The sequence below is a fragment of the Manacus candei genome, unplaced genomic scaffold (assembly GCF_025592945.1).
Source record: "Manacus candei isolate 608988 ecotype Guabito, Panama unplaced genomic scaffold, ASM2559294v1 h1tg000159l, whole genome shotgun sequence".
NCBI classification, from domain to species: domain Eukaryota; kingdom Metazoa; phylum Chordata; class Aves; order Passeriformes; family Pipridae; genus Manacus; species Manacus candei.
In genome coordinates this window covers 3,254,441-3,267,029 of record NW_026138207.1, presented here as the reverse complement: position 1 = coordinate 3,267,029, position 12,589 = coordinate 3,254,441, and the positions used below count along the sequence as shown (strand labels likewise).

Here is a 12,589-nt window from a genome sequence, read left to right as displayed (position 1 = left end):
GCTGGTTTGTAATCACTTTCCAGTTCTGCCAGTACCCGAGCGTGCTTGTGATGCCACACAGTAATTTGAGCAGGACCACACTCCAGCAGGAGAAGCCCTAGCCCTGCTGAAGCACAGAATTTTCCCACAAAAAAAGGTAATAATTATGTTTTGCTGAACAACCACGAACTTTTACAGCACTGCAATGGCAGTTGAACCAAGTACAAATCTCTATACTTTTTTCCCTGCCATTAGAGTCGAGCTACTTTTACATTTCTGTGTGGGTGATTGCCTTTGATCCCACAGGAGAAGGTAGCTTCCAACAACTGTTGATCTCCCTTGTGAAATCCCATCTGTTGTCTTCAGCAACTCTTACTTGCTGGCTGAACAAGATAATGTTTCTCCAGCAGTAGCTGTAATTTTCCAAGCACTTTGCTGGGTGCAAAGTCAGGACTTGATTCAGAAAGGACAAGCAGGGATATAATTTTGCTCTCTCCCTTCTGTTTCACAGTGTGTTATGAATTAAGCTGCTGGCAGTCAGGTAGGGCAGAGTCCTTGTGGGTTTCGGGCTTTGTTTGATACCTCTGAAGATAAGAGCAGTGTGCTAGTTTTAGAGCTGGGTTCTAGAAATGGGGAAGCCAATTTTTGGGTACAATTTTCTGTATTATCACTCCACATTTTTGACAACCTGCCATTTATTATTTAAATCATATTCATGTGAATGTTAGTTTATGGTGGAAACTGATCAGCAGAAGCTAAAGTTGGTAATACTTCAGTTTATTAGAAAAAGGTTCTTCACCCAGAGGGTGTCAGGGCACAGGAACAGATTCCCCAGGGAAGTGGTCACAGCACCAAGCCTGACAGCCTTCAAGAAGCGTTCAGATGATACTCTCAGGCATATGATGTGATTCTTGGGGCTGTCCTGTGCAAGGCTGGGAGTTTTACTTCAATGGTCCTCGTGAGTCCCTTCCAACTCAGAATATTCTATGATTCCGTATAACACAGCATTGACTTAAATGAATAATTGAAGGAAATTAAAAGGACGATTGTGGTGATTTGGGGTGATTTCTCTTCACTGCTTATGGGGAAATTCCTTTGGTTTGAAGGGCCGTACCTGAAGCCCCTCTCACTTTGTATTAGTGAGACATTTGGGGGTTTTTTTCCAAAAAAAAAAAAGAATTTTTTTTTTCAAAGACGAGAGAAATGTGAAATACACAAACCTAAAACTCTATCAACCAGACCAGCACCTCCTCGCCGAGCAGCCCGAGCAAAGGGAAGCCGCTCCGCCGCCGCCCAGCCCCGCGGGCGCGGAGCAGCCCTGCCCAGCGCCCGGCCCCGGGCACGGGAGGCGGGACCCGGCGGCCGCCCCCGCCCCTCGCAGGCGGCAGGAGTGTTGAACTTGGGAGCCGCAGCTCCGTCCGGGGCCGCGGCCGCGGCGCTGCTCGGCCTGGGGAGCGCCCGCCCGCCGGGGGCCGAGCGCGGGCGGCCGATGGACAGGCGAGAGGACGGGCGGGACTGGGCGTACAGGTAGGGCCGGGGGGACGAGCGGTGGGTCCGGAGCCGGGTGACCCGCGCAGGGAGGGCGAGCTGTGCCGCCCTGAGCGCTCGGAGCCGCCAGGGGCGGCCGAGGGGCTGCGAGGAGGGGAAACCCCCCACGAACCGGCCACGGCGCGGCGGAGGGCACCGAGCAGCGACCGTGAAACCTCCCTTGCCCGACGGCAGGTTAGGGAGGGCAGCTTCCTTAGAACCTCGCCTCCTGACTCGTTTCGCCTTTCTACCTCAGGAACGGAGTTGAGCATGATATTTATCTGTGCTTGCTGCCTGGGCAGTCGCAGTCGTACATATGAGATGTGTGTTCATTGACGTGTTAGGGGGGGTTTTTGGGTGTTTTCACGTTCTGTGTCTTATGAGAAACCTGTGTCGGGGGTCTCGATGTCTTTTACACCTGTGACTTTTGTGTTGGATACGAGGAGTACACGAATACTAAGGTGACTTTTCTGAACAGCCAACTAGGTAATGACAATTTGAGGTCTGAATATTTAATTGTTCCTCTTCTGATTCATGCTTTACTACCTGTGACGCTCCCGTGAGCCAGTTTTCCCAAGGCTGTGTCAGTGCTGCTCCATGGCCTAATTCCTTTTCCATGAATGAAAGGGGCAGTGTTTTAGGAAGTTAAGCCCCGAAGACTGTCTTGAAACCTTTTCTGAGTGAACAGACCCCCTCTACCTGTTTAACTTCTACAGAGCCTGTGAGTGTCCTGTAATGGTGATAGCTGGCAGGTATAAAGCGCCCTGGGAAGTTGCCATAAATCTAATTTAGCAAAGTGACTTGATATATCAATCTTAGAATCAGCCATGCAGTTCTGAACTCTGTTAGTGTCGTGCTGCCTGAGATAATGTGCTGTACAGTGAAAAATTGTAAAAGATAATAAGTGGTTTTGGTACACATATGAAGTAGGTGGATTGATACAAGGATTTGTCTCTTTTTCCAAGTCGTACATTTTTACGAAGATTTCAGAAATTACCCATTTGAAAAATAATTTTTGTAACTTGCACTATTTGTTGTCACTTTTCTGTGCAGAACTGTGTGGAAAGAGAGCTGAGGTCATATTGGAGCTGTTATGCTATACCTTCATGCTTTTCCACTGTTTCTCTGTATTGTGGAGGAAAACTCCTCCCAGATTTCTGTGTGGTCATAATTTGGGTCACTTTGCAGACAACACATCCTCTGGTCCAAAAACTCCTTGCTTGTAAAAGCAGTGAAATCTGTAAAACTGATTGAACAGTTTGTGTTTAAATTAATGTACTTAAGCACCTTTGATATGCTAAATGGAGTGTAATAGTTTGTGTAAAATAGGTTTTTGCTGGGAGGAGGGAGTTTTGAGCATGTTTTTTTTCAGCTGTAGGTATGTTGAAACATGTACAAGAATTCTTTTTTATTTTGTAGGGTTGATCCATATGGGTTTGAAAGGCCAGAAGACTTTGATTATGCATCCTATGAAGCATTCTTTTCCAGGTACCTAGTGGTACTCACTAGAAGAGCAATAAAATGGTCCAAGCTCCTAAAGGGGAATAACAGTATACAGAAGAGCTTAAAAGGTGAGCTGTGGCTGCTTATAGGTAAAAGTGCATTATGTTGGAACCAATATAAATGGTATTCAATGGCTTTGTGGTTTGGGATGTTAAATACTATTTCTGTCTTCAAGTGAAAACTGGTAGTGGAAACAGTGATAATACATAAGCAGGTATGCTGTTGTTAGAGGGATTTGATTTAAAGCTTACAAAGGAGTAATCCTTTTTTGGCATATGCTATAATATCTTATTACATCTGTAACCCAGATATGGCCACTGGCACTTCAAGATGCTGTTTTGCAGCTGTTTGTTGTATTGTAATCTGCTCTCTTGAACTCTAGGGATCAGGATGTTAGGGCTTTCAGGTGCTGACTCTTTAACAGTTCTTTAGATTGCTGAGATGTTCTAGCTTTCCTTATCTTTGTTTTCTAAAATGACATTTACCACACAGCTGACAAGGTGCATAGTAAGAAGTGATGATAAATGCCTTATAAAGTGAAGAAAGTAAAATGAATGTGGGAGCTAATGCAACATTGGATACACTGCTGATGAAGTGTTAATGTCTGCTTCAAAAAGCAAGAAAATCTCTAGTAATGAATTTCTAGTAATCTTGAAAAACAGACAGGTAGAAATAAATGGAAAGAATCAGAAGGTGCCAGAGAGTCCTGTTGAACTAAAGGGTGGGGGTTTTCTCACACTCTTTCTTTGCGTTATGTTTTCATATAAGCATCTAAATTTTGCTTTTAATGGTGCTATTCAACTTACTTTCTTTTGGGTGTCTTTTGGAGTTGGGCAGAGTTCTCCATAAGTATGTTAAAGAAAAAGTGAGTAAAACTAAGCGAAAGTTAATCAGGCATTGACTGTAACATAGCTAAATATTTAGAGCTGTGCTCGAGGCGCAGACTTTGATTGGTGATTCTGATGGGTTTGGTTTTTGGGGTTTTTTTCTTGGCACCAGGAATAGGATGATAACTAGTGAGAGTTTTTAAGTGTAACAGTGTATTTTGTGTATAGATGTCCATTTTAAGTCTGAGAAATCCCAGAAAATGTAGGTTTGAGCTGTAGCTGCTAGATCATATGCTGCTATCCAGAAAGTTATCTACTTCTACTATCTTATTTTTCTTACAAATGTAAAGAAGTTTTTGTTTGGGGTGTCAAGTTTGAATATAGCGATAACTTCGTGGTATTTTGAATTGGTGAGGATTTTGAGATTCTGCAGAACTTAGTCTTCTAGTTGTTATGGAAAAATAATCTCAGGTTTTGATTTATCTCCTCCTCTTAAAATGTGTTAATGGTAACAGTGGTAGCTTTTAGAAATTTCTGTGAGTTCATTTCATTTCTCTTTGTGTTCTCAGTTCCAGCAGTGTAGGCACAGAATGTTACTGTGATACAAACGGTGCAAATGCCTCTGGTCTTATTTTGGAGCCAAAACTTTGCCCCAAACTCCACCAAGTTTCAGATGGTCATGCTGCCTTACCAGCCACATAATGACAGTAACCTTTAGCCTGGCTTTAATTGTCTCTTAACAGGCTGCTCTGTGTGATAAAGGGGATTCTGTAAATCCACTGGGTGGACATGGGCAGTGGCTCTTGAATTTCACAAACCCTTGTGGTCTGGTGCATCATCTGTGACATTGGTAACTTTTGCTAAAGATACTTGTATTTGTAGGCTATGCATTCTCATGTACATATGTAATATGTAATTCTAAGGAGAGTGACAGGAATAAGCAATGTTGAGGAAATGTAGTTCAAGTGTAGATTCAAAGTTATTACAAACAGCTTCCCGCATTATCCTCAACTGATACCTTGGAGGAGAGTGAAAGGTTGACCTGTGCAATTACTGATTTTTTAAAATACTTTCCTTCTTATATCAGTGTTAAGATTAAAGTCCATTGCATATGCACATGGAATTGTGTAAGCAATTGTTTAGGTGTGTGCTTTATCCTGCAAGATGATCTTACCGTGATTTCCTCGCAGGCAGTTGGAGAGCAGAAGGTCTGCTTGGTTATGCACTGAATTTCCCTCCTCCAATCCTTGATTGCTCTGAAGCTTTGATCAGGAGCTGCTGGCTCTGCCATAAGCTAGAACTGAGAAGAATATTTAATTTGCCACTTCCCTCCCAGAATGCAATAGCTGTATTTGTGATCCCATTTTGAGTTCTATCAGGGCCATTTCAAAATGTCTTACTATGAGCAGACATGAGAGAGGCATTGTACATGTGGTAGCTCAGAAGTTCCACACCCATTTGTCTGTACACAGAGAACCTCATAATTTCTGTCTGGGTGAACAGGAAGAAGTGAGAACTTGTGTTAATTTTCCAGTTTGGAAATGTGGCGTGTTCACATGCTACTGTGTTTGCCTCATATCCAGTGTGGTATGTATGTATATAATTCTGTTCTACTATAAAGAAGAATAATTAGAGGAGGTTTATAGCAATGGTAATTAGGCAGTGTATCCTGTTGTTCTGTATTACAACCTGCTGGCAGGGTGGGTCAGGGAATTTTGGCTGACAGTTCCTTTCACTCACTCTCCAGTCTGTTTGTTATTTTTTTGGTATTTTTTTTCTCCCTCTACCCTTGTTATCTTCACGTAGTTTCCACTGCACATGAGAACTTTTAGTTATTATCCATCACTTGCCTCCTTTCTCTCTCCCTCTGCCACTACTGAGATCCTCTTAATGTTTTCTCTTCTCCATTCAGCTGTCTTTATGGGACCAAAATACAGCTTTCTACTCTGGCTTGCTTGCAAGTGGGCAGCAAACTGTTTGACATAATTGCTCAAAGTAGCCTAATTCTGACCAAAATTGTGCCACATGACAGAATTTGGCTGTAAGTGGATTGGTCAAAACTGACCAGTAGCAGAAGATGCTTTCTGGTCTTTGATAAAATACAGTGAAAGGTGAAAGTAAATGTACTAAACAGTGGTTTTAACAGGAGCACTTCTGTTCCAGCCAGGGGCTGGAGGAAGGAGCTTCTTAGAAAATCAGTTTTTGTGTTTGACTGGAACTTGAACGTTTACAGACACAAGTCTGCTTTGTTTCTTCTGTGATGTATTCATAAAATAAAATTTTCAGTTCTTTTGTAGAATTCTTCTGGGGCCCAAGTTTGTTTGTTTGTTTCCTTAGCATGCAACAGTAATTGTTAGTAACTGAAAAAGTAATAAGTGCAGATGCTTCTCAAGATGACACTCTTCTAATATTTTTAAGATGAGATAGCTTTTTTTTAAAATGGGTTTTTTGCTGCATAAACCTAGTCTGTGTTGTAGAGTGAAACAATGTTAAAGGGGCAAAAAGGTAAATACAAGTTTTATCTAGAAGCAGAAGCCATCAAAATTCTTATATTCTACCATTAAATGAGGACAGGCAGGTGTGACTTACTTTTATATCTTGCTACTATAAGTAGTGCACAGTACTAGAAAAATGTTATTTTCTGCATATTTGAAGTTACTTTTAGACTAAAGTAGCACTTTTAGACTACTACCCTATCATGCACCTGTTTTTTCTTGTGACGAGAAAAACACATTCAAAAAGTGTGACTCTAAACTTGTGAAACTGTCACTAAGTGTCAGAGATAATTGGATTATTAAAAGAGGAGTTTTTTTGCTTTAAAATTAATGTTTCGTATTGCCCCTGTTCCTAATGAACAGAGGAAAAATTTTACATAAAAATATTTCTTTACTGTGTGTGTTTTAAAACTTAGATTATGTTGTGTACATTCTGGTTGTCCTGAGTGTAATTCTGTGTGCGGATGCTCAGGACTGGGTGTTATTCAACAGTGCTGCTTCTGAGATCAAGCCCTTGCTTTACAGCTGGCATTGGATGCGTGACTGGAGACTCATGCACGATCCGGCTTCATCTGTGAAAGCTTCTTAGGTGTTAGAGTGGGAGGATATTCTGCAGTTGAGTTTTGTGGGCTTTTCAGTTCCTGAGGTTAATGTGGGGAAAAAAAGCAAACCATAAGAACGTATTTGAACGTATTTGTATAAAACAACACAGTTTTGTGCATAGAATATGACATGTATAAATAATATGTTTATATATAAAATTGCAACTGTCCTTGTTTTCAAAACTGCTTTGCTGCTCCTGTGTGCCGGTTTGCAGATTCTAGCAAGCATGATAATGGTGTGAGGATGAAAAGCACCACGTAAAGGGCTTTTTCCATTCCTCAGGGAGTGGGGGAGCTGGGTCAGTAGTCACTTGGGATGATACAAGCTTCTGGCAATTAGCATGAGAACGATGACACTGAGGAATAATGAGTGTATGCTGTGCTGCAGGGCTGCTTTCCCCTTGTGCCACTGTCCCTGCTTCTCTTGAATTTAATGTGTGTTGTTGGATGTGGATGTTGGCTATGCTTCCAGAATTTACAGTTGTTCCAGAAAAAAATACCATTGGAATTTTGTGTTAAAATATGATCATATCCAGTATTTTAGCCAATAAGTTTGCTCCTAGAGACATTTACAAGGTCATCTGAATGTCTGTTCTTGTTAACCTAAATGGGACTGGTTCTTCATACTCATTCCTATATTTGCTATATCCATCTATAGGATTTCTTGAGCATTAGAGTTCAAAAACTTGTAAAAAAAGATGATATGAGAATTATTGAGCCACCATGGAAACAAGTGAGTTATTTCCAGTCTGTCTGAAAGAAGGTTGTAGTTAAAGTTACTTTACAGCTGCAATAGTAGAGACTGTAACCCATAGTATAGATCCTTATCAAAAAGATAAACAAAAACTACCCTGAAGACCAAGTGTTTATTACAAATTTATTTCTTTGAGGGAAAGTACCAGATTTTAGATGGGTGAAATGCCCATTATATGTGCATAGATTTATCTGTTGACACTGGGGAAGCAGCTTTGTTTCCTAAAGGAGAGGTGGCTGCAATTAGATGGAATGTATTTAGGTCTGTCTGAGTTGTAAAACCTTGTTTAAGTCTGCTGTTTTTAAGGCCTTTAATTTAGGCAGCATTTACTTTGACTTACAGATCTTCATGACTGGATAAAACCTGGCTAGGTAATGATACTTTGTGTGTGTAATAAGTCCCAACTCTCATTTGAGTCTCATAGAAGTTAGGGACGAGAAGTTGATGCTTTAATTCATAATGTCTCATTCATTTAGTAGGAAATGTCTGGTTGCTTTATCATTTTATTCTCCCTGAAAAAAACCCAGAAAATCTCAAACATTCAGCTGCTCTTTTTTTGTCAGAAGAGGTAATGCTGATTTAGGATTATGTACCAATGAGCAGCATTGGCTCCATATTAATATTTTTCATACCATTCCCAGGAGGAAGCTGCTTTGGGTATCATTAGCCTGATGCTTCTTCCTGTAATCTTGCATCCCAGTTATTTAGACTGAATCATCAGCTTTAAAAAAACCTAAAGCACACCCTAATGATGAATACGATGCAGGAGATAAGAGCTACTTTAGATTTGAAAAGAGTTCGCCGGTTATTCCAGGGAAAATCATCTGCTGCTCACTCACATCTCCGGTTCTTCCAAGGGGTCCTTTAAACAGCAGGCACATATTTCATATTCCTCAGTTTCAGCCATGATCTCAGTGGTGAGATGCTAAGCTGAAACCCTGGGGTGAGTTAACATAGCGATTGATACTAGAGCATAACTAAAAGGAAAGAGCTGTCATGTCAGAGGCCACTGGTAATGTAGGAAAAATCAGTGCTCGTCTGAATGAAAAAGAACAAAGATCAAGGGCAAACTTTGCTGTTCAAATCTCCATCCAGAAAGGAAGAAGAAGAAGAGGAAAGGATTAAAAATTCTAGTGGGGGAAGAGAGGAGGAAGGAGAGCCTGAGTCTGGAGATCTGTGTGGGGAGTCTGAGTGACAGGAATTTAGTAGTGAATCTAAACTGTACTATGCAGCTGAGAAGTAAATGCTTGTCCTTAATGGTAGCATAGGAAAGAAAACATAATAATCTCTAATCAAGAGTTTTCCTATGACTTCTTAACTTTTGGTTGCTCATTTCCAAAAGAATGATACAGCTGGATTTTTTTGTTTATTTAAAAAAGGAACAAACAAAACCAAACTTCTTGTTTTGCAGTGAAGAGATATATCAGGAAAGGCATCCCCAATGAACACCGTGCACTGATCTGGATGATTGTGAGTGGGGCCCAAACCAACATGGAACAAAACCCTGGATATTACCACAGGCTGCTTGAAGGAGAGAAGAATGACAAGCTGCTTGAAGCAATCAAAACAGGTTATTGTCTTGATAATACAGTTTATCCATGTCACCCATCCTATGTCCTAAATGTTAGAGATCAAGTTATGTCATGGAAAACTTAATGTTTCTGTAGTAGTGATTTAAGTGCTGAATTAATGTAAATTAGATTAGCCATAAGCTCTTTACCAGCACAGATCTCTCCAGGTTCATCATGTGGTTAAAAGCATTAAGGAATGCATTTAAGGAAGATTAGAAATTATTTGGGAAGGAACAAACTAGAAAACAGTATTATGTCCTAAGTGATTGAAGAGTTATAACTTTGTGCCATGAGACCTGCCTTTGAGTTTGTTTCTCCATATTTCTTTTCCAGTAGGATACTGGAGAAGCAGCAGGGATTGTTGAAGGTGTGGTACACAGGCCATATGAGGCAGGTGGAATATGCTAGGATTTCAGCTTGAGGAAAAAGACTGCTAAGAAAAAGCTGTTAATAGATTTATATGAATTATAAATGGTGCAAAGAGGATGAATGGGGAGCAATTGTTATTTGTTTCTCGTAACTTAGGAACCAAGGATACAATGAAATTTGCCATATCACTGCCTTGTGGTATTTGTTACTGTGCTGCGGAGATTACAAGAAGCATGAACTAGTTTAAGAGGGAATTTGGTAAAATGACAGGTGGAGGAATCCACCTGGTACACAAAATACTAAACACTAAATGCAAATCCCTGGGAGAAGTGGAGGAGGTGGAATACCCCTCCTGTACTAATCCAGTTTCATGTGCGCTTTCTGTGAACTTTGATCAGTGGCCAATACTGGTGACAGGGAATAAGGGCAACCAGACCTTAGACTGAGCCACTGGGAGTAAAAAGAGGCAGCAGGTAAGGGCAAGGAAGTAGAGGTTTGATGTAAGTGATGTTTGTCCTGAAACTAGTCAACCTGCTACAGCAGAGCTTTTATAGAGAAGCTGATGTTGGCTGAATTGCCCAGTTAATAAATCAAGAGGTTGGGCTGCGCTCCAGACAAGGACAATGCTGAGGTGGTTTGGCTAGAAGGGCAGGTACAGTTGTTGTCTTCTTCCTCTTGCAAAACCCAGGTATTTAAAGTTTGGGCTGTATGGATTTTTATTTGAATTAGGATAATCATCTGAACACTTTCGGTTTATGCTGAGTTTCTTCTTTGCCTCTCCCTGCAACAAGCAGCACTTTGGGCTTTTGGGACTACACGCCTTAGTAAGGCATTTTGGAGCATAAACTTTCACATTCCTATGAATATGAAGACTAGCCAGCCTTATGTGCTGCTCAGGATTTGAAACAGTAGAGCTCTAACTATGAATACAGAGAGAGCTACTAAGATGACTTTCTAAAGTCAGCCTCGGTAAGGGCCTCGAGAAGGTTCAGACTATTCAGTTGGGATACAATTGCTGCAGCAGAGTTGAAAACAATTTCTTTTCCAGTACTAGACAAAGACATGAAGGGTGATGTTGTGTCGGTAGGTGGCTTTTTGCACAGGTTAAAATGAAATGAAAATATTTTTGTGGGGGAGGAAAAATATTGGAAGAAGATAAAGATCTGTTTGTGAACTATTGAGGAAAGAGACTTTTGGAAGAGCTAGTGCATTGATTGGAAAACTGCAGAAGAGAAAATTTAAAGTGAGGGAAAATATAAAGAAAAACAGCTTGTAAGATTTTATTGAAGGGGGTAAAAATAAAATGAGGGCCTCAAACTCCAGAGTGGTAGATTTCCCTTTAGAAAGGAAGAAACAACGTGAACATAGAAGTGATGGAAGCAGGAAAGTACTTAAGGTGAATGCAAACTTTGTGTTTAATGTATTTAATGAATTCAGTGCTCCTGATGAGTGTGCAGATTTTATAGTGCGATTTAGCTGAGAACTGTTTCAGTTTGAATTATTGTCTGACACTGATTTTGGTTTTGCCTCTTAGTTTCCCATTACTGTAGTTGTCTTTAACAGTAGACTAAGGTAAGATGTGGAATCCTACTGCTGTTCACTTTTCATGGTTGCAGTTTCCAAAATTTTCACACAAATGTGCTGTGTTTAGTCCCACATTCTAGCTGTAAAGTTACAGCCCAGCACAATGCTGTGGTTTAAAAACAAGGGAACAGCAACAACACTTTTTTTTCCAGGGGAGGGGCAGGAGGACAAGGTCAGTGAAAGACTTAATTTCAAATTCAATTTCAAATGTGTAAGAGCCAGTGTGTCCTCTTTTGTTTACGTGCCCAGAAGCTCCCAACAATATTCATGTATGTTTGGGACTGGTTTTTATATGGGAGAGTCTTTAATGGTGTTAATAAGGTTAAAAAAGGCAAGGTAGACTGTGTAAAGAAGTGGTCTAATCTTTAAAGAAAAGTCTGATTAGTAATGGCAACAGAAGTCTTTCAGCTAATTAAATCTTTAATCTGTTCTTTCACCAGTTTTGCCCTTTAACTTCCTGGTTCTTAACTGATGAACTGTATTGCTGATTTCTTTTTTTTTATATAGTATTTGCTGTTTGAACATTTTTTTAAAAAAAAAGAGAAATATAGGAGAGAGCAGGCTTCATATTCCAAGCATAAAAACAAGAGTGTGGAGAATGCAGGTCTTTAAATTTTGATGGAAATTGTCATGTCTTAGTTTATGTGCACATTTAGAAGGGCATGCGTTCCTACTATTCTTTGTTGTTCATGTCCTGTTATGGTAAAGTTTAGTAGGAGAAATGATGTTGGCAGGATAAAAAGTGGCTGTCCTTCTAATTCAGAGTTATGTCCTAGTTACCAAAAGGCTGGGGGGTAAGTTGTCATGTCTTCCTTGCAGTAATCTCCCCTTAGGCTGGGCCATTGAATTTCAGAGTAGATGTGTCTGTGCAGCTAATATTGGCATTTCCACTTATGTGTTTCATGAGGAGTTGTAGGGGCTGTGAAACCCAAGGTCTGATATTTATCAGAGAATCCTCTGAGCCTGTACTGTGCTGTGTGACTGCTGACACAAGGATCTGACTGTGTGATGGTAGTTGTAGGATCCTAGTTGAGTTTATGATGGGTTCAAAAAAGTAATTCAAACAATGGTCATTGCCATTTCACTGGAGACAGGGAATATTTTATTATCAAAGCACTAATAAGCTTCTCTGAATGTTAATTAGTGAAGGTTGGGAATTTTCACATGAGTTTAGGGCATTTAACCATGCAAGAGGAAGGGGAACAGCAGTGTGAGGTCTTCTGGCTCTCTGTAAGAGGAGCCATATCAGGTCATATCCAAATGGCTGCCTCCTCTGGTCTTTGGTCAACCAGAACAGCTAAAGGGAGAACTGGAGGAGTAAAGTGTGTAGTGGTACTTCCTCAGAATGTTTTTCCTAGTCTCAGGTTATCTGATGTTT

At 40.6% G+C, this 12,589-nt stretch overlaps 1 protein-coding gene across 3 annotated transcripts in view; it reads left to right on the top strand.

The window, feature by feature from the left end:
- Positions 1-1,366: 1,366 nt before the first annotated feature.
- GRTP1 (growth hormone regulated TBC protein 1) overlaps positions 1,367-12,589 on the top strand; it is a 33,376-nt gene continuing 22,153 nt past the window's right edge. The window contains exons 1-3 of one of the 3 annotated variants that reach the window (XM_051772718.1): positions 1,368-1,506; positions 2,926-3,077; positions 9,099-9,257. In XM_051772718.1, the coding sequence (XP_051628678.1) occupies positions 1,469-1,506; positions 2,926-3,077; positions 9,099-9,257 (349 nt within the window). In that variant the 5' untranslated portion in view covers positions 1,368-1,468. Of the gene's footprint in view, positions 1,507-2,925; positions 3,078-9,098; positions 9,258-12,589 lie in introns of all 3 variants that reach the window. The other 2 variants (XM_051772720.1, XM_051772719.1) reach the window with 2 other exon arrangements.